The following is a 22,589-nucleotide window of genomic DNA, read 5'->3' as shown; positions in this document are numbered from 1 at the left end:
ACCACACTTTATCTCATCCTAGCTTTTTCAAAAGGAGCATGGTCAAAAGGATCTAATTAAAGTTTATAAAAATTAGTTTAGGTCGTGTCTCATATCAGTCCAAACTAAGTGGAGAAAAGTTTTAACAAAAGGATCTAATCTTTTTTTTAAGATTATTACTTTTCTCATCATGTCTGTTTCTCGTGCGTCCTGCAAAAAAATTAAAAATGCATCTGGTCTGGATTGTGTAATCCTAACCAGATTGTTAAAGGTTTCCGAAAAACAAAATCCTGACATTTTCGAAATGTGATTTTTGGTGTTTTCTTTGATGTCAAAGGTCTTTGTTGACCGTTATATAACTCCCGCATAAGCTGCAAACCAATTGCAACGGTTATATGAACGGTCAACAATGACCATGACATCACAAACACTACTAAAAAACTAAAAATAATTGAAGAAAATGTAAGAAAAGAGTTGAAGTGAAGAATGAAGGAATTTGTTGAAGATGAGAGCCTATTTATAGCCTAAAACAAGTCTTAGGTCATAAGTACAGTCAATGAACATGTGTTTGTCATTCAATGCCGACCAAAAAGCGTATTAAAACTCCACTAACCGACCAAACATTTGGTGAAACGCCACCGTCGAAAAACAACTCAGGATTCCCATATTATATAATCCGAAAATGACAAAAACATTCTGGATTATATAATTCGAACAGCACCAGAATGTCTATTTAGAGGGTTTTTTTTAAAGAGATTTCATGGAAAATAAGTAATAAATGCATAAAAACAAGTAAGCAGCATAAAACAACGTAAACAACAAAATATTCTAGGATGGTGTTCGAAGAGGTGCTTTTGAACTCGATCCAGCTGGCTTGCCAACTAACATATTTCTATCGCCAAGCCAACTGGATCGAATTCATAAAAACTTTTTTGGATTCAGATATGCAACATAACGATGAAAGACAAGGTGTTTCAAGAGGATTGTTTTGAGTTAGATCTTGCTGCCTTGCCAACTGAGATATTTCTATCGCCAAGACACCAAGATCTAGCTCATAGAAAACTTCTTGGTATTCAAATATGGAGCAACCTCTTTGTATCTATATATTTTTTACAGCATGAGGATCTTCATCATGTCATTTAAAACCAAATGAGAAAGATCATCAGCACAATGACAAAAAAAATTATGGTTTCTTTGGTGTGTTTGTTTGTATTTTTTTCAGCATGTTGAAGATCTTCATCACGCTGTCAAATAGAGAGCTATCTATTTGCGACCACGTGAGAAAGATCCTCAGCTTAATGACAAAAATTTGCATGGTTTTCCTCGGTGTGTTTGTGTGTTTTGCTGGAAATGAAGATGAAATCCGAAAATACTTATTTATAGAAGTCTCTGGATGTTGTGGACCACAGAAAATATCGGTGCATTGTGGTCCATACAAAAGAATCCTATGCTAAGGGATTTCGGATTACATAATTTGAATTGCATTTACACCCTATAAAATTGATTTGAATTCGGATTATTTTAGCGTTTAAATGAACATATTTGACGTAAAGTAACACATAATGAAAATTTATATAATATATATTATTTAAAGCATAATAAAACATCTTAGTTGAACAACATATAACTAACACGTAATTAAATAATACATAACACATCATCATGAATCATCTAATCTAATGTCTTTGTATGGTGCGTCCATTAGTGATTGATCTCTTCGTAGTTCCTTCGCCGGATCAAACTTTATCGAATATGTTCAACAGATTTGACCAACGAAGCATCCAACTCGATCGACCCTCTAGTACTGAACTGGCCAAAGATGGAGTTATCACGTCGTCATCATTCATGAGCTTCATCCGGGTGAACTGCACACTCCCGGATTAGTCGGTCGATGGACGTCGATACTCAACACCATATATCCTCTGTGTGTCTCTGTAGTTCAGTTCGAGGTTGATTTAATTCAGCCGACTCTTCAACCCGGAGAGGGTCACATCATTGTGAATCATGAACAAATGGGGTGGTTTCCCTCTGTTGTAGTAAACTGTAGCCAACTTTGTGCTCGGATCAAATACAAAATTTTCCATTGTTTTTTTTTTTTTTTTGTGATTTCTAGTTATGAACACATGGACACCTATTTATAGAGGTCCTTGAGCGTCCCGGAGCACAAAAATTGTCGGTGTCATGTTTCGGATTGTATAATCTGAAATATCCCTCACCCCACAGAAGGAGCGCAGCTTCCTTCAGTTTGACCCAGTATCATAAAAATTCGGATGACATAATCTGAAAACCATGGGAGTGTTCCGGATTATATAATCTGGACTGTGTCAGCTTTTTTGGACGGTGGTCACACCGCAAGAAACATGTTTCAAAGGTTTTTACCAGCATTAATGGCTGGTAAAACTCCTTTGAAACACGTTTTTGACTCAGCATTAAGTGTAGATATAACCTATGCAATTTTTTTCCTATAAATAGCCTACAAACCTTCACATTTCTTCACACCATCACACTTTCTCCTCATCTTCCTTCTTCACTTGTTCTATGCACAATATGTTTCCATCGCTGGTCTTTCATAAAAAGAGGCTACTTTGGAAACTCAGGGATTATATGAACGGTCAACAGGGAAGACAACACGCTGCAAAGAAGCATGGTTTGCCTGGGTGTCGTGTTGATCTGTCTGGGTGCAAGGTTGACCATCAAGGTCTCTTTTTCCCTAGACAAGAAACATACGGTGTGCAGAATACAAATCAATACAATCAATGTCATAATCCAATTCAACTCATAACTTTTGTTCAAGTTTTTTTTTTAAGAGTTTATATCTAATGAGAGCATATGCATTATTCACACAAATTCTCTTAGCACTTGTTAAAAAAGTTAAAATTATAAATTTTGAATTTGAAACAATAATTTTAAAACATTCAAAATGTTGATAGTCACTTTCCCCTTATTTTCAAAGACAATATTCCTATTTTAGTTTCTGGTGAGAATTATTATTTAATGTGAGAAATGAGAATAATGGATTACGACCTTAGATTTTAATGAAGTATTGCAATTAAAATTTCGTTTAAAATATGACATGTATACTCTTTCACTGAAGTATTCCTCTTACTTCCTTCAATCTCATAATCAATTTGAGACTGCACACTTAATTAATTTGATTTTAGATGTATCAATTAAACATATTAAGGTTTTACCTAAAAAACGATCGGTTGTTTTTTATTAACAGCATTTGTCATACCATGATTCCCTTGACCCTTGAACTTCTTGTGGGATGGAGGTGACAATTGTCACCTGAAAAGACCTCATACATGATGCCATGTATTGTCATGACAATCTGATGTCTAATGAAAGACATTGTCATTACTAAAAGAATCTCATCTATGAAAAGAACTTTGTCCCTCGGCTATGGATTTCTTGACTACTTTAGTATAACATTAGTGCTTCATCGTATAGTTCTACCAAACTTTGCATTAGTCTCATGTATTCAAGACACATATTATCTTCAAATGGATTCAAGAAAAATCAGCTACCATTGGACAAAAATTATATACACACTGCAAGAAAAGTGCCCTGTCCCTACGGCCATTTTCTAAAGCGGGGTAGTTTTTACCAACGGATATATAAAAAACTGTCACTAAAACCATTTTATTTATTTTATTATTTCTATTATATTATTATATAATTATTATTGTTATATTTCTTACAAATAGAGTGGATTTTTTTTTTCACAAACACGTACCATTCACACGCTCAACAATCTCAAATCTCACAAACTCAAAATCGCTTTTTCTTCAACTCACAATCTCCAATCTCAAATCTCACAATCTCCATTGATCTCAAACCTCACAAACTCCATTAATCTCAAACCTCAAAAACCTCATCAATCTCACCTAAACAATCTTCTCAAACAAGCTCTGAATCGATTCCCTACTGTATCGATTTTCAAATCGATTTTGTTGTTCATATTTTGTTCAAATTGATTTTGCTCTTAATCGTTCTCAAGCTCACAGACTAAATCGATCTCATGCTTTGTTTGGTTACACGTTGAGTTCACTAATTCTGCGTGCAATTTGGACGTGATATTGAAAAGCTATATATTCAAGCTTAAGCTGAAACGCGCGTTAGAGACCCCATTCTGCCGTCAAAACAAACACAACATCAATCTGTATCGATTTTGTTCAAACTGTATCGATCTCAATCGTCGCCTTCATCGACCGTCGGACCGCCGATCTTCGAACTCGCTCTGGATCATTTTCAATCGCTGTGAGTAATTTTCGTTCTCTTTGTTTTAATTTTTGATATGAATGTGGTAATTAGGTATAGTGTTGTTATTCTTGAAATTGGTATATGTAGATGTGTTTTTGAACTGGATTTTGGTAGAATTTTGGAATCAGTTTATGTGCGTGTGTTTTTAAACTGAATTTTGGGAAAAATTTTGAAATCAGATTATTTGTATGTGTTTTTGAACTTGATTTTGGTAGAATTTTGAAATCAGTTTATGTGTATGTGTTTTTGAACTGATTTCAGCACCACGTCTGTGTCAGCATATTTGTTAAAGTAGTGAGAGTTGAAATCCTTGTATTTGAAGGACTTGAAAATTGGTGGATTATGTTCATCAGTGATAGCTTGTGCTGGCTCGATGTTACAATCATCCGAATGAGCTACAAAAAATGCAGCAGTTGTACGAGCATGACTTGAATTTGTCACAGCCCTATGCTCAACACTTTTACATTGATTTTCCACATATAAACTAACTATTGAAACATATACAGTATTCTGCTCAATTAATAAGGAAAACAAAACAGAATTCAATAAACTTTTAGGTCCTATATACTTTTAGGTAGGTTTCTGCTCTGATATGAGTGTGTAAATCAAAGTTAAGAGCTAGAAATGGAGTTCAAAACTATATTCATCAATCATTAGTAGCCTGTTACATATGTGAAAATGAGGATTTTTCTATCAGCATGAATCAAATTGATTCCAGAGTTTACAACACTGACTCATCTTACGAATAAACAACTTGTGCTAGACTTTGATGACATATGAAAATGGGGATAATCTCATAATCATTATCCATTTTCTACTAAAAAGTCAAGCACCTTGTCGATAATCACTGTTGTGGTTTTTGGATTACTCCAAATCAAACAAATTGAATCAACAATATTATAAAGAAAGAACTAAAATTGGGATTCAAAAGAATATAGCATTGCCACCACAAAACATGTGTTTTCCCTAATGAACTAAATTTTTTAGACGAAATTATACATGTTCTGATTGATGCACTCTGAAATTAAGTTATGTTTTAGGTTCTATTATTATATTTTCTTTTTACTGTATCGGCTTATTACACAAGCACTACTGAATGCATGTGAATTACATGTTAAGCTTAGAATCTCCCTAATGAGTTTCTATTCAGCTGGATTTTTACTGGTTTTGCTGCCTTCACAAATAGCTACACACCTAGTGAGGTGCGAACTGGTTTTTGAGGGGCATCAGGGGTTCTATTTGATGCTAAAAGTAATAGCTTCAAATCAAGCTTAAATAATTTCCCTAATCCAAGAACAATAAGAAGATGGATAGTAACTTGAACCAGTGCAAACATGAACATACTTGGGGCTGTTTGGATAACATTCAATATACTTCCACTAGCTCCAACCACCACAAAAAATATCTGCAAACAAAATACTAGATCGTATGTTAAACATCTTAGGTTACATGATCCACTTATGGTGTTGTTTGGTCAATGGAATCTATCTTGTATCATATCAACTAGAAGGAGTAACTTCTTAGAAAGAAATTCTAATTTAGAGCGCTTTCAAAGAGAGTAAATTTTTTGTACAAGATGCTGTAAAAAGGAAGAAAGTAGGAAAGCATTTTGTAAATCAAGGGTTCAACATGTTAACTATTGTAAATGTTATAAAATCAAGAGAGGTTTGTATAGTTTCTACTAAAATAAGTTATAAAGTACCAAATAAGATATTTACATATTTTACAACTTAGGTTCATAAGATCTATATATCTACAGAAACAACATGAAGCAAAATAGAAGAGTAAACATTAATAGCGTCAATTTGGTCCTCAAATATTACTTTTGTTAGTTAATTTGGTCCTGATTGTGTCTTTGGATTAGTTAATTTGGTTCATGAAACACACACTGCAGTAGCTCTATATATTAAAAATGATGTAGCAACTGCAGTAGCTGTCTGCAACACTGGCATATTGCCCTGATTTTCTGACTTCATAAGCATTTCTTCATCTGCCAACATTACTCGTTAAATCAAGCTAAAATTTCAATTCAAGATGAACAAACACAATTTTTATAAGACTTATATAGTCAAAAACTGGATTTTCGCAGAATTGTGTTAACATTAATTCAAACATGTATAAAGGAATCAGTATTGTGTCATATAACTTTGTACATTTCTATTGCAGGTTGCTAAGAAGATTTGTATAGAAGTCAAGTCTTCGAAAGATTTTTTGGAACAGCTCTGGTTGTTGTTCTGTGTCTGTCATAGTCTACGAGGATCACGGCAAACCAGCTTTGTTAGATTTAGCACTCAACCGTAAGTGGACTATGACTCTTTTGGATAAATAGATTAAAATACTTGGTATGATTATGCAGTGCAACTGATTTTGCATGAAGTATTACCGTTGAATTTATTACTAGCTAGCTACGAAACCTCGAGAGATTTTTGGATTTTATAAGCCTTATTGGCTCATAAATAAGGTGCAGAGCTCACGGCTCAACTCTCTCCTGTTTTATACAATGGATAAGAGTTGGATATCAAATAAATCTATAACTAAGGAGGAGTACATTAGAGGGGTTTTAAGTTTTCTGAATTTTCCTTTTGCTAACTCATCCGAAAATGGAAAAAAAATTTGTCCCTGCAAAAAATGTGTCAATTGCTACAAGCGTTCTCGGATGGATGTTTATGAACATGTAATCAATCATGGCTTTCTAAAAGGTTATATTCATTGGATCTTTCATGGTGAGAAAGACAACCCTTCTAACCCTCTATGTGCATCTGAAGTAGAACACGGATTTGATCATGACATGGATGCATTAATTCATGATGCATTTCCAATGCATACGAATAGCGATAATGATGATGATGCATATACAAATATAGAGGACAGGGGTCCTGAAGCATTCACAAACAACCATAATGCTCAACAATCTGAAGAGGATGATAATTCAAAAAAGTTCTTTAAGTTATTGAAGGAGGCAGAGCAAAATCTTTATCCCGGTTGTAAGTTCTCAAAACTATCCTTCATCGTACACTTGTACCACTTAAAGTGTATGAATGGATGGACTGACAAAAGCTTCTCAATGTTGCTAGAACTGTTAAGTGATGCATTTCCTGAGGAAAATACTTTGCCTAAGTCATTTTATGAGACAAAGAAGATTATTTCGGGGTTGGGTTTATCATATGAAAAAATTCATGTTTGTCCAAACGAGTGTATATTGTATTGGAGGGATTTGGCTCATCTTAATGTTTGTCCTAAATGTGGTCTCTCAAGATGGAAAGTTAACTCAGATGATGTGGAAGGTAGAAAAAAGATACCTTTAAAGGTTCTTCGTTGGTTTCCTCTTAAGGCTAGATTACAAAGACTTTTTATCTCATCGAAAACAGCTTCTTTTATGACATGGCATAAAGATAATCGATCTAAAGATGGACTCATGAGACATCCAGCTGATTCTTTTGCTTGGAAGGATTTTGATCGTCGATATTCGGATTTCTCTCGTGATGCTCGTAACGTTCGACTAGGTTTAGCTTCTGATGGCTTTAATCCTTTCAAAACCATGACAATTTCTCACAGCACTTGGCCTGTTGTCTTGATTCCATATAATCTTCCACCGTGGATGTGTATGAAGCAACCAAACTTCATACTCTCGTTGCTTATTCCTGGTCCAAAAGGTCCAGGTAATAATATTGATGTATATATGCAGCCTCTTATCGAAGAATTAAAGGAATTATGGGAAATTGGAGTCAGAACCTTTGATGCATGTAAAAGGGAGTCATTTCAAATGCGTGCTGCGATCATGTGGACTATAAATGATTTCCCAGCCTATGCAAATTTGTCAGGTTGGAGTACGAAAGGTCGATATGCTTGTCCATGTTGTGGTTTTGACACAACCTCTAAGTGGTTGCGTTATAGTAGAAAGTTTTGTTATATGTGTAATCGGCGTTGGTTAGAGCCTGGCCATAAATGGAGATACAATAAAGGACATTTTGATGGAAACCAAGAGTTTCGAGCTCCACCTGAGCTACCCAATGGAACTATTGCTTTGAAACAAATGGAAGAACATGGAATTGGGACACCGTCACCATGGAAAAAGAAATGTATTTTGTTCACATTGCCTTATTGGGAATATAATGTTCTTCGTCATAATCTTGATGTGATGCATATTGAAAAAAATGTATGTGATAACATCATTGGAACCTTGCTGCATTTAGAACGAAAGTCAAAGGATAACGATAAGGCACGTTATGACCTTATAGACATGAACATAAGAAGTCAGCTACACCCAAGGATACATCAATGTAATGGTAAAAAGTATTTGCCTAGAGCTTGTTATCAGATGACATCAAAGGAGAAAGAATCATTCTTGGAAGTGCTGAAGAATTTGAAAGCTCCAGATGAATATTTGTCTAGTATTCCAAGATGTGTGCAAGTGAAGCAACGCAAAATATCTGGCCTCAAAAGCTATGACAATCACCTTCTAATGCAAGAGTTTCTTCCAATAGCTATGAAAGGTTGTTTGCCCGACAAAGTGACTAAAGTTATAAGTGAGCTTTGTAATTTCTTCAAAGAGCTATGTGGCAAGGTGCTTAATGAGCATAATTTGGAGGACTTGGAGCATCTGTAACACCCCGTTTTTCCAATATGAAATTTTCTTAAAACATTTATCAGAGTAAGCATCGTAAACAACGGGATATCACATAAACATAATCCAAAACAGTTAAATAATGATTTAACCAAATATCTTAAACATCACAGCGGAAATTATGTCATAGTCATAAAACGTTTTGGCACGTAGGCCTCATCTTAAATCTTAAAAGAAATTAGTTCATAATCATAAACAGCATAAAAGTCACGTAATAGAATGAAGCATGCATAATCATAAAGCCCCATCCCGTTACGTATCAGAGCGACCTAGACGACACAGTGAAGGCAAGGCCACTCACGACGGAAACAGCACAATAAGCTCGATCACCTGCACGTTACCCACGGTCGAGGTAACATTCAAACAGAAGGGGTGAGATTTCATAACAGAATAGCGTTAATCAATGCAATTAAGAATCATAAATTAACATCCTAATCAATCTTGATCATAATCATTTTAAACATAATCATCATTGTATCCTTAATAAGCATCTATCACGTAATCACATAATCAATCATCATCAACAACATAACATTATCACGTAATCACATAATCAATCATCATCAACAAAGCATAATAGACATGACAATGTGACAATGCTCCTAGACTCCGTACATGCATGTGGTACCAATCGTCATCATAAGTATAAATATACTTTAATCGTGCGGAGGACAAAGCTCCTAATAATCGTGCGGAGGACAAAGCTCCTAATAAAACATGGTGAGGACTAAGCTCAATGATATGCTATGCATGGACTCTTAACAACAAAACATCGTAATCATGTGCATTCAATAACTTGAAGCGAAACGTCATCATTTTCATTATATTCATAAATAAACATTGCATACTCAGTTAAATAACAGTAGCAGCATAGTCAAGTCACATATCAGCAGGGAGATATCAATATATCAACAGCAATTCAATAGAATCATAATCGTTTCATTATATCTCACATATTGCATAATACATTAATCATGCTCAATTAATATCAACATATCTTAATAGCTTTACAGACTGCATTAAACGTTATCATAAGGTTTCATTACCAATTAGGGGTTCCCTCCTGATCAAAAGGTGCGACACAGATCGCACAACCACTCAACAGCTACATTCTGGACTTGCTCGCGAGGCGAGAGTTCTCACTCGCCATGGCGAGTACCACTCAAATTCCCAACTAATGTTGTTTTGGGTTCAATCCTGTCCTAAAATCATTCCTAATCATCTCTAGGTATGTTTAGGCACTTAAAGGCACTCAAGGTCCAACTAAAAAGTCGAAACTACAAAATATGACATGCACTCTGCCTAAGCTCGCGAGGCGAGGAAGGGTTGCTCGCCATGGCGAGTTGCACCAAACAACTCGCGAGGCGAAGGGAAAAGGCTCGCGTGGCGAGCGATGAACTTCATCACTCGCGAGGCGAGGACCATAGCTCGTCGTGGCAAGCGATGAATGTCGCTACGGCCAGGCGTCCTAAAAACACAAAAATTCGTCGATTCACATGGTTCTAAGCTTGGTTTTGATTCCAGAATTCTTCCTAAACATATTCTAAGGTTAAAGGACGGTTCTTTCATCAATCTAAACAAGTTTTACCGTTTATTCTCAAATTTTAGGGTTTTGACCTAATTCCAAAACTTCTCTAAATCAATCCTAACTTTGTCAACTAATCATCAGAATTACAGAGATTAATGTTACTGAATTATTAGTCCCACCCTTACCTGGTTATGAAGAAATCGCAGCCCTCTTTGGTCTCTTGCTCCTCTCTAAGCTTTTTCTCCCTTTTCTAAAAGTTTTCACGTACAAAGTGTTTTTTTCTAAACCTAGGTCTATTCTTTTATATTTCCTCTTAAAATACTTATCTTATCTCACTTTCTCCCCCAAAACTATCTAAAATATCAAAACAGCCCTCAACTAAATATTTTATATTATTTTCAAATCTTTATTCTATTTATCAATAAAATAATTCTCATAACATAATCAAATCCTCCAAAACTCATAACTCATCACGTCATCAATCAAATCACTAAATTCACCACAAATCATCAAAACATATCAAAATCATGCATATACTATATAATTATAATATAATGGCCTAAACTCGATTAAATAACGATTAAACGAAAGTGGGCGTTACAACTCTCCCCCACTTAAAAGATTTTCGTCCTCGAAAATTTACCTCAAGCAAACAACTCTGGATAAGACTCCAGCATCTTACTCTCAAGCTCCCACGTCAAGCTTTCACCAGTCGCTCCCGTCCAAACGACTCTCACGAGAGGTATCTCCTTGCCTCTCAACGTCTTCACTTTACGATCATCAATCCTCACCGGTAAAGTCTCTACCGTAAGGTTGTCTCTAACTTGCACATCGTCACTTTGGATTACATGAGATGGATCCGGAACATACTTTCGAAGTTGCGACACATGGAAAACGTTGTGCAAATTCGCAAGATGCGGCGGTAAACCCACTCGGTAAGCCACCGTTCCAACTCTTTCCAATATCTGATACGGACCAATGAACTTCGGGGTCAACTTCTTTGACTTCAAAGCACGTCCTACACCAGTCATAGGAGTGACTCTCAAAAACACGTGGTCTCCTTCTTGGAACTCAAGATCTTTCCTACGCTTATCATGATAACTCTTTTGTCGACTCTGCGACGCTTTCATTTTCTCTTGGATCATCTGAACTTTCTCAGTAGTTTGCTGAACAATCTCTGGTCCTAAGACCACTCTTTCTCCTGATTCAAACCAACACAACGGAGTTCTGCATCTCCGACCATACAAAGCCTCGAACGGTGCCATTCCAATACTAGAATGGTAACTATTATTATAAGTGAACTCGATCAACGGAAGATGACTATCCCAAGTTCCTCCTTGCTCAAGAACACAAATTCTCAACAAATCCTCTAGCGACTGAATTGTCCTCTCCGACTGACCATCTGTCTGTGGATGATACGCCGAACTCAATCTCAACTTCGAACCCAAGGCCTCTTGCAAACTTTCCAAAATCTAGAAGTAAATCTTGGATCTCTATCTGACACGATGCTCGAAGGAACACCATGCAACTTCACAATCTCCTTAATATAAATCTCTGCCAACTGGGCAACGGGAAAACTAATATTAATAGGTAGAAAATGAGTTGACTTCGTCAACCTATCAACAATAACCCAAATTGCGTCGTTCCCTCTCGGAGTATTCGGCAAACTCGTCACAAAATCCATCGATATACTATCCCATTTCCATTCTAGCACGTCTAAAGGTACCATCATCCCAGCAGGTTTCTGATGCTCAACTTTCGACTTCTGACAAACTAAACAGGAATACACAAACTGTGCCACATCTCGTTTCAAACCAGACCACCAGAAAATCTTCTTTAAATCATGATACATCTTCGTAGCTCCCGGATGAATACTCAAGCTACTTCTATGACTCTCTTCAAGAATCATCTTCTTAATCTCTTCATTGTCTGGGATACAAATTCTTCCTCGGAATCTCAACACACCTTGATTGTCGATTTTAAACTCACTATCTTCAGTCTGATCTCTAGCAACCAACAAGTCCACAAACTTTACATCAACTTTCTGTGCTTCCTTGATATTTTTCAGAAATTCACTATCAATCTTCAGCATACCCAGTTTCACACTCTGAGGTGACCATTCGCAAACCAAACTCATATCTCTAAACTGTTCAAGCAACTCGAACTCTCTGACCATCATGGCGGACATATGCAATGTCTTCCTACTCAAGGCATCTGCAACAACATTAGCTTTACCTGGATGATAATTCAAACCAAAGTCATAATCTTTCAACAATTCGAGCCATCTTCGCTGTCTCATATTCAATTCCTTCTGATCGAACAAATACTTCAAACTCTTGTGATCACTAAACACTTCAAATCTCGAACCATACAAGTAATGTCTCCATATCTTCAATACAAAGACTACGGCCGCCAACTCGAGATCATGCGTAGGATAATTCTTCTCATGAACTCTGAACTGTCTTGAAGCATAAGCTACCACTTTACCTTCTTGCATAAGTACACCTCCTAAACCCAACTTGGACGCATCACAATATACCACAAAAGGTTCATCTGACTTCGGCAAAATTAACACTGGAGCAGTCGTCAAACGTTTCTTCAATTCACCGAAACTTTTCTCACAATGAACGTCCCACACAAAAGTTTTACCTTTACAAGTCAACTGCGTTAGCGGAAGAGCTAACTTAGAAAACCCTTCAATAAACCTTCTATAGTAACCAGCTAAACCCAAGAAACTTCTAATCTCAGTAACTGACTTAGGAGTCTCCCACTGTGATACCGCTTCAACTTTAGACGGATCCACTGCAATTCCATCACCAGAAATAACATGGCCTAGAAAACTCACTTCTTTCAACCAGAATTCACACTTAGACAATTTAGCATAAAGCTTCTTCTCTTTCAACACTTGCAAAACAATCTTCAGATGCTCAGCATGTTCTTCTTCAGTCTTGGAATAAATCAAAATATCGTCGATAAACACAACCACAAACCGATCCAAAAATGCATGGAAGATGCGATTCATATACTCCATAAACACTCCAGGTGCATTGGTAACACCAAAAGGCATAACTTTATATTCATAGTGACCATAACGCGTTCTGAAAGCTGTCTTCTGCATATCTTCATCCTTTACTTTAATCTGGTGATATCCTGACCTCAAATCAATCTTGCTAAAAACATGTGCACCCACTAGCTGATCCATCAAATCATCAATTCTCGGAAGTGGATACCTATTCTTGATAGTTACCTTGTTCAACTGTCGATAATCAATACATAGCCTCATACTACCATCTTTCTTCTTTACTAACAAAACCGGCGCTCCCCAAGGTGAAACACTCGGTCTAACAAACTTCTTCTCAAGCAAGTGTTCCAACTGTTTCTTCAACTCAGATAACTCAGAAGCAGACATACGATAAGGTGCCATCGAGACCGGCTTCGTTCCAGGAACAAGATCAATAGAAAACTCAACTTCTCTCTCTGGAGGCACATCAGGAATCTCATCTGGAAAAACTTCAGGAAATTCACACACCACCGGTAACCTATCAATCACTGCTTGATTCTCAATAGATAAAGTAGCCATTAACGAAAACATCAAGATACCGTCGCGTTCCAGTTGCTTCAGCTGCTTAGTAGATAAAAACTCCGCACCACTTTCCTCTTCGACGGAAGAGAAATGCACTGACTTGCTAAAACAATTAATAAGAACGTGGTTGTACTCTAACCAGTTCATACCCAAAATCACATCCATACCACTCAAAGGTAGACAAACTAAATCCATTTCAAAATCACGACCAAACATAGACAAAGGACATTTCAAACATACGAGAGAAGTAGTCACCGAACCCTTAGCTGGAGTTTCGACAACCATCTCTCCATTCATATCAGACAAATCAAGACCCAAGGCAGAAACACAATTGAAAGCAATAAAACAATGCGTAGCACCAGTATCAATAATAGCAACTAAAGCAAAGACCCTACCAGTAGTCGGCGCCCTCTTAGGCTGAGTACACTGTGAACTAATGTGACCCTCTCCGTTGCAATTAAAGCAAACAATGTTTGTACGATTGCAATCAGCCACCACATGACCCTTCTTACCACACCGGACACACTTCTTGATTTCCTCAGGACAGGCGTTGCTCTTGTGGCCTTTCTCACCACAATTGAAGCACACAATCTCTGCAGCATCCTTCTTCTTAGGCCGCCTAACATCGACCATCTTCTGTTTCCCTTTGTCAGCGGGGGCACTGTACGGCTTAGGACGACTCTGTTGTCCCGTGCCTTTCCTTTCATTCACTACCTTGTAGTGAGCCTTCGTATCCTCTTCGTAGATCCTGCAGCTATTAACCAAATCCTGAAAAACTCTCAGCTGTTGGTACCCAATCGCCCTCTTAATGTCGGGCCTCAAACCGTTCTCGAACTTGATGCATCTCGAGAACTCAGCATTCTCAGCAGTATAGTGCGGGTAGAACTTCGACAGCTCCACGAACTTGGCAGCATACTCTGTCACAGACATGTTTCCTTGCTTCAATTCAAGGAACTCGATCTCCTTCTTCCCGCGAACATCTTCCGGAAAGTATCTTCTCAGGAACTCTCTCCTGAAAACAGCCCAAGTCACAACAGCTCCCTCCTGCCCAAGGGTAGGCAGAAGAGCAACCCACCAGTCATCAGCTTCCTCGGCCAACTGATGAGTACCAAACCGCACTTTCTGATCCTCCGTGCACTGCATAACTCGGAAAATCCTCTCAATCTCTTTAAGCCACGTCTGGGCTCCATCAGGGTCATAACGTCCTTTGAAAGCCGGAGGGTTCTTCTTCATGAACGTCTCCAACATTCTAGCTTCAGCATTTGCACCAGCATTCACGTTAGGTTAATGTCCCACAGCTTGGGCAACAGCTTGTAGAGCAGCAGCTAACGCAGCATCGTTTCTTCCAGCCATTTCTGATATTCTACAAAAGTAGCAACAACAGTATAAGATAGTAATATAATCTTACTAAGACTCGACACGACTCTTCTAATTGACCGGACGGACCGACCTGCTCTGATACCAATTGTAACACCCCGTTTTCCCAATATGAAATTTTCTTAAAACATTTATCAGAGTAAGCATCGTAAACAACGGGATATCACATAAACATAATCCAAAACAGTTAAATAATGATTTAACCAAATATCTTAAACATCACAGCGGAAATTATGTCATAGTCATAAAACGTTTTGGCACGTAGGCCTCATCTTAAATCTTAAAAGAAATTAGTTCATAATCATAAACAGCATAAAAGTCACGTAATAGAATGAAGCATGCATAATCATAAAGCCCCATCCCGTTACGTATCAGAGCGACCTAGACGACACAGTGAAGGCAAGGCCACTCACGACGGAAACAGCACACTAAGCTCGATCACCTGCACGTTACCCACGGTCGAGGTAACATTCAAACAGAAGGGGTGAGATTTCATAACAGAATAGCGTTAATCAATGCAATTAAGAATCATAAATTAACATCCTAATCAATCTTGATCATAATCATTTTAAACATAATCATCATTGTATCCTTAATAAGCATCTATCACGTAATCACATAATCAATCATCATCAACAACATAACATTATCACGTAATCACATAATCAATCATCATCAACAAAGCATAATAGACATGACAATGTGACAATGCTCCTAGACTCCGTACATGCATGTGGTACCAATCGTCATCATAAGTATAAATATACTTTAATCGTGCGGAGGACAAAGCTCCTAATAATCGTGCGGAGGACAAAGCTCCTAATAAAACATGGTGAGGACTAAGCTCAATGATATGCTATGCATGGACTCTTAACAACAAAACATCGTAATCATGTGCATTCAATAACTTGAAGCGAAACGTCATCATTTTCATTATATTCATAAATAAACATTGCATACTCAGTTAAATAACAGTAGCAGCATAGTCAAGTCACATATCAGCAGGGAGATATCAATATATCAACAGCAATTCAATAGAATCATAATCGTTTCATTATATCTCACATATTGCATAATACATTAATCATGCTCAATTAATATCAACATATCTTAATAGCTTTACAGACTGCATTAAACGTTATCATAAGGTTTCATTACCAATTAGGGGTTCCCTCCTGATCAAAAGGTGCGACACAGATCGCACAACCACTCAACAGCTACATTCTGGACTTGCTCGCGAGGCGAGAGTTCTCACTCGCCATGGCGAGTACCACTCAAATTCCCAACTAATGTTGTTTTGGGTTCAATCCTGTCCTAAAATCATTCCTAATCATCTCTAGGTATGTTTAGGCACTTAAAGGCACTCAAGGTCCAACTAAAAAGTCGAAACTACAAAATATGACATGCACTCTGCCTAAGCTCGCGAGGCGAGGAAGGGTTGCTCGCCATGGCGAGTTGCACCAAACAACTCGCGAGGCGAAGGGAAAAGGCTCGCGTGGCGAGCGATGAACTTCATCACTCGCGAGGCGAGGACCATAGCTCGTCGTGGCAAGCGATGAATGTCGCTACGGCCAGGCGTCCTAAAAACACAAAAATTCGTCGATTCACATGGTTCTAAGCTTGGTTTTGATTCCAGAATTCTTCCTAAACATATTCTAAGGTTAAAGGACGGTTCTTTCATCAATCTAAACAAGTTTTACCGTTTATTCTCAAATTTTAGGGTTTTGACCTAATTCCAAAACTTCTCTAAATCAATTCTAACTTTGTCAACTAATCATCAGAATTACAGAGATTAATGTTACTGAATTATTAGTCCCACCCTTACCTGGTTATGAAGAAATCGCAGCCCTCTTTGGTCTCTTGCTCCTCTCTAAGCTTTTTCTCCCTTTTCTAAAAGTTTTCACGTACAAAGTGTTTTTTTCTAAACCTAGGTCTATTCTTTTATATTTCCTCTTAAAATACTTATCTTATCTCACTTTCTCCCCCAAAACTATCTAAAATATCAAAACAGCCCTCAACTAAATATTTTATATTATTTTCAAATCTTTATTCTATTTATCAATAAAATAATTCTCATAACATAATCAAATCCTCCAAAACTCATAACTCATCACGTCATCAATCAAATCACTAAATTCACCACAAATCATCAAAACATATCAAAATCATGCATATACTATATAATTATAATATAATGGCCTAAACTCGATTAAATAACGATTAAACGAAAGTGGGCGTTACAACTCTCCCCCACTTAAAAGATTTTCGTCCTCGAAAATTTACCTCAAGCAAACAACTCTGGATAAGACTCCAGCATCTTACTCTCAAGCTCCCACGTCAAGCTTTCACCAGTCGCTCCCGTCCAAACGACTCTCACGAGAGGTATCTCCTTGCCTCTCAATGTCTTCACTTTACGATCATCAATCCTCACCGGTAAAGTCTCTACCGTAAGGTTGTCTCTAACTTGCACATCGTCACTTTGGATTACATGAGATGGATCCGGAACATACTTTCGAAGTTGCGACACATGGAAAACGTTGTGCAAATTCGCAAGATGCGGCGGTAAACCCACTCGGTAAGCCACCGTTCCAACTCTTTCCAATATCTGATACGGACCAATGAACTTCGGGGTCAACTTCTTTGACTTCAAAGCACGTCCTACACCAGTCATAGGAGTGACTCTCAAAAACACGTGGTCTCCTTCTTGGAACTCAAGATCTTTCCTACGCTTATCATGATAACTCTTTTGTCGACTCTGCGACGCTTTCATTTTCTCTTGGATCATCTGAACTTTCTCAGTAGTTTGCTGAACAATCTCTGGTCCTAAGACCACTCTTTCTCCTGATTCAAACCAACACAACGGAGTTCTGCATCTCCGACCATACAAAGCCTCGAACGGTGCCATTCCAATACTAGAATGGTAACTATTATTATAAGTGAACTCGATCAACGGAAGATGACTATCCCAAGTTCCTCCTTGCTCAAGAACACAAATTCTCAACAAATCCTCTAGCGACTGAATTGTCCTCTCCGACTGACCATCTGTCTGTGGATGATACGCCGAACTCAATCTCAACTTCGAACCCAAGGCCTCTTGCAAACTTTCCAAAATCTAGAAGTAAATCTTGGATCTCTATCTGACACGATGCTCGAAGGAACACCATGCAACTTCACAATCTCCTTAATATAAATCTCTGCCAACTGGGCAACGGGAAAACTAATATTAATAGGTAGAAAATGAGTTGACTTCGTCAACCTATCAACAATAACCCAAATTGCGTCGTTCCCTCTCGGAGTATTCGGCAAACTCGTCACAAAATCCATCGATATACTATCCCATTTCCATTCTAGCACGTCTAAAGGTACCATCATCCCAGCAGGTTTCTGATGCTCAACTTTCGACTTCTGACAAACTAAACAGGAATACACAAACTGTGCCACATCTCGTTTCAAACCAGACCACCAGAAAATCTTCTTTAAATCATGATACATCTTCGTAACTCCCGGATGAATACTCAAGCTACTTCTATGACTCTCTTCAAGAATCATCTTCTTAATCTCTTCATTGTCTGGGATACAAATTCTTCCTCGGAATCTCAACACACCTTGATTGTCGATTTTAAACTCACTATCTTCAGTCTGATCTCTAGCAACCAACAAGTCCACAAACTTTACATCAACTTTCTGTGCTTCCTTGATATTTTTCAGAAATTCACTATCAATCTTCAGCATACCCAGTTTCACACTCTGAGGTGACCATTCGCAAACCAAACTCATATCTCTAAACTGTTCAAGCAACTCGAACTCTCTGACCATCATGGCGGACATATGCAATGTCTTCCTACTCAAGGCATCTGCAACAACATTAGCTTTACCTGGATGATAATTCAAACCAAAGTCATAATCTTTCAACAATTCGAGCCATCTTCGCTGTCTCATATTCAATTCCTTCTGATCGAACAAATACTTCAAACTCTTGTGATCACTAAACACTTCAAATCTCGAACCATACAAGTAATGTCTCCATATCTTCAATACAAAGACTACGGCCGCCAACTCGAGATCATGCGTAGGATAATTCTTCTCATGAACTCTGAACTGTCTTGAAGCATAAGCTACCACTTTACCTTCTTGCATAAGTACACCTCCTAAACCCAACTTGGACGCATCACAATATACCACAAAAGGTTCATCTGACTTCGGCAAAATTAACACTGGAGCAGTCGTCAAACGTTTCTTCAATTCACCGAAACTTTTCTCACAATGAACGTCCCACACAAAAGTTTTACCTTTACAAGTCAACTGCGTTAGCGGAAGAGCTAACTTAGAAAACCCTTCAATAAACCTTCTATAGTAACCAGCTAAACCCAAGAAACTTCTAATCTCAGTAACTGACTTAGGAGTCTCCCACTGTGATACCGCTTCAACTTTAGACGGATCCACTGCAATTCCATCACCAGAAATAACATGGCCTAGAAAACTCACTTCTTTCAACCAGAATTCACACTTAGACAATTTAGCATAAAGCTTCTTCTCTTTCAACACTTGCAAAACAATCTTCAGATGCTCAGCATGTTCTTCTTCAGTCTTGGAATAAATCAAAATATCGTCGATAAACACAACCACAAACCGATCCAAAAATGCATGGAAGATGCGATTCATATACTCCATAAACACTCCAGGTGCATTGGTAACACCAAAAGGCATAACTTTATATTCATAGTGACCATAACGCGTTCTGAAAGCTGTCTTCTGCATATCTTCATCCTTTACTTTAATCTGGTGATATCCTGACCTCAAATCAATCTTGCTAAAAACATGTGCACCCACTAGCTGATCCATCAAATCATCAATTCTCGGAAGTGGATACCTATTCTTGATAGTTACCTTGTTCAACTGTCGATAATCAATACATAGCCTCATACTACCATCTTTCTTCTTTACTAACAAAACCGGCGCTCCCCAAGGTGAAACACTCGGTCTAACAAACTTCTTCTCAAGCAAGTGTTCCAACTGTTTCTTCAACTCAGATAACTCAGAAGCAGACATACGACAAGGTGCCATCGAGACCGGCTTCGTTCCAGGAACAAGATCAATAGAAAACTCAACTTCTCTCTCTGGAGGCACATCAGGAATCTCATCTGGAAAAACTTCAGGAAATTCACACACCACCGGTAACCTATCAATCACTGCTTGATTCTCAATAGATAAAGTAGCCATTAACGAAAACATCAAGATACCGTCGCGTTCCAGTTGCTTCAGCTGCTTAGTAGATAAAAACTCCGCACCACTTTCCTCTTCGACGGAAGAGAAATGCACTGACTTGCTAAAACAATTAATAAGAACGTGGTTGTACTCTAACCAGTTCATACCCAAAATCACATCCATACCACTCAAAGGTAGACAAACTAAATCCATTTCAAAATCACGACCAAACATAGACAAAGGACATTTCAAACATACGAGAGAAGTAGTCACCGAACCCTTAGCTGGAGTTTCGACAACCATCTCTCCATTCATATCAGACAAATCAAGACCCAAGGCAGAAACACAATTGAAAGCAATAAAACAATGCGTAGCACCAGTATCAATAATAGCAACTAAAGCAAAGACCCTACCAGTAGTCGGCGCCCTCTTAGGCTGAGTACACTGTGAACTAATGTGACCCTCTCCGTTGCAATTAAAGCAAACAATGTTTGTACGATTGCAATCAGCCACCACATGACCCTTCTTACCACACCGGACACACTTCTTGATTTCCTCAGGACAGGCGTTGCTCTTGTGGCCTTTCTCACCACAATTGAAGCACACAATCTCTGCAGCATCCTTCTTCTTAGGCCGCCTAACATCGACCATCTTCTGTTTCCCTTTGTCAGCGGGGGCACTGTACGGCTTAGGACGACTCTGTTGTCCCGTGCCTTTCCTTTCATTCACTACCTTGTAGTGAGCCTTCGTATCCTCTTCGTAGATCCTGCAGCTATTAACCAAATCCTGAAAAACTCTCAGCTGTTGGTACCCAATCGCCCTCTTAATGTCGGGCCTCAAACCGTTCTCGAACTTGATGCATCTCGAGAACTCAGCATTCTCAGCAGTATAGTGCGGGTAGAACTTCGACAGCTCCACGAACTTGGCAGCATACTCTGTCACAGACATGTTTCCTTGCTTCAATTCAAGGAACTCGATCTCCTTCTTCCCGCGAACATCTTCCGGAAAGTATCTTCTCAGGAACTCTCTCCTGAAAACAGCCCAAGTCACAACAGCTCCCTCCTGCCCAAGGGTAGGCAGAAGAGCAACCCACCAGTCATCAGCTTCCTCGGCCAACTGATGAGTACCAAACCGCACTTTCTGATCCTCCGTGCACTGCATAACTCGGAAAATCCTCTCAATCTCTTTAAGCCACGTCTGGGCTCCATCAGGGTCATAACGTCCTTTGAAAGCCGGAGGGTTCTTCTTCATGAACGTCTCCAACATTCTAGCTTCAGCATTTGCACCAGCATTCACGTTAGGTTAATGTCCCACAGCTTGGGCAACAGCTTGTAGAGCAGCAGCTAACGCAGCATCGTTTCTTCCAGCCATTTCTGATATTCTACAAAAGTAGCAACAACAGTATAAGATAGTAATATAATCTTACTAAGACTCGACACGACTCTTCTAATTGACCGGACGGACCGACCTGCTCTGATACCAATTGTAACACCCCGTTTTCCCAATATGAAATTTTCTTAAAACATTTATCAGAGTAAGCATCGTAAACAACGGGATATCACATAAACATAATCCAAAACAGTTAAATAATGATTTAACCAAATATCTTAAACATCACAGCGGAAATTATGTCATAGTCATAAAACGTTTTGGCACGTAGGCCTCATCTTAAATCTTAAAAGAAATTAGTTCATAATCATAAACAGCATAAAAGTCACGTAATAGAATGAAGCATGCATAATCATAAAGCCCCATCCCGTTACGTATCAGAGCGACCTAGACGACACAGTGAAGGCAAGGCCACTCACGACGGAAACAGCACACTAAGCTCGATCACCTGCACGTTACCCACGGTCGAGGTAACATTCAAACAGAAGGGGTGAGATTTCATAACAGAATAGCGTTAATCAATGCAATTAAGAATCATAAATTAACATCCTAATCAATCTTGATCATAATCATTTTAAACATAATCATCATTGTATCCTTAATAAGCATCTATCACGTAATCACATAATCAATCATCATCA

The 22,589-nt window shown here is 38.2% G+C and overlaps 2 protein-coding genes across 2 annotated transcripts in view; both read left to right on the top strand.

Moving 5' to 3' along the window:
- The first annotated feature begins 4,033 nt into the window (after positions 1–4,033).
- Positions 4,034–22,589, top strand: part of LOC120576156 (uncharacterized) — a 30,359-nt gene continuing 11,803 nt past the window's right edge. Inside the window, exons 1-2 of the transcript XR_005642261.1 lie at positions 4,034–4,239; positions 6,409–6,539. The gene's annotated coding sequence lies outside the window, so the exon portion shown is untranslated. The remainder of the gene's footprint in view (positions 4,240–6,408; positions 6,540–22,589) is intronic.
- LOC112418317 (uncharacterized) lies at positions 6,899–8,848 on the top strand. Its single transcript, XM_024774626.2, has one exon. The coding sequence runs from the start codon at positions 6,899–6,901 to the stop codon at positions 8,846–8,848; it is 1,950 nt and encodes a 649-aa protein (XP_024630394.2).

The sequence above is a fragment of the Medicago truncatula genome, chromosome 6 (assembly GCF_003473485.1).
Source record: "Medicago truncatula cultivar Jemalong A17 chromosome 6, MtrunA17r5.0-ANR, whole genome shotgun sequence".
In the NCBI taxonomy this organism is placed as follows: Eukaryota; Viridiplantae; Streptophyta; class Magnoliopsida; order Fabales; family Fabaceae; genus Medicago; species Medicago truncatula.
Note: the sequence above shows the minus strand (reverse complement) of the source record. Positions and strands in the feature narration are given on the sequence as shown.

Bases quoted from the DNA above. Each gene is read 5' to 3' on its own strand.
- LOC112418317 (XM_024774626.2), top strand. From the start codon at position 6,899: ATGGATGTTTATGAACATGTAATCAATCATGGCTTTCTAAAAGGTTAT.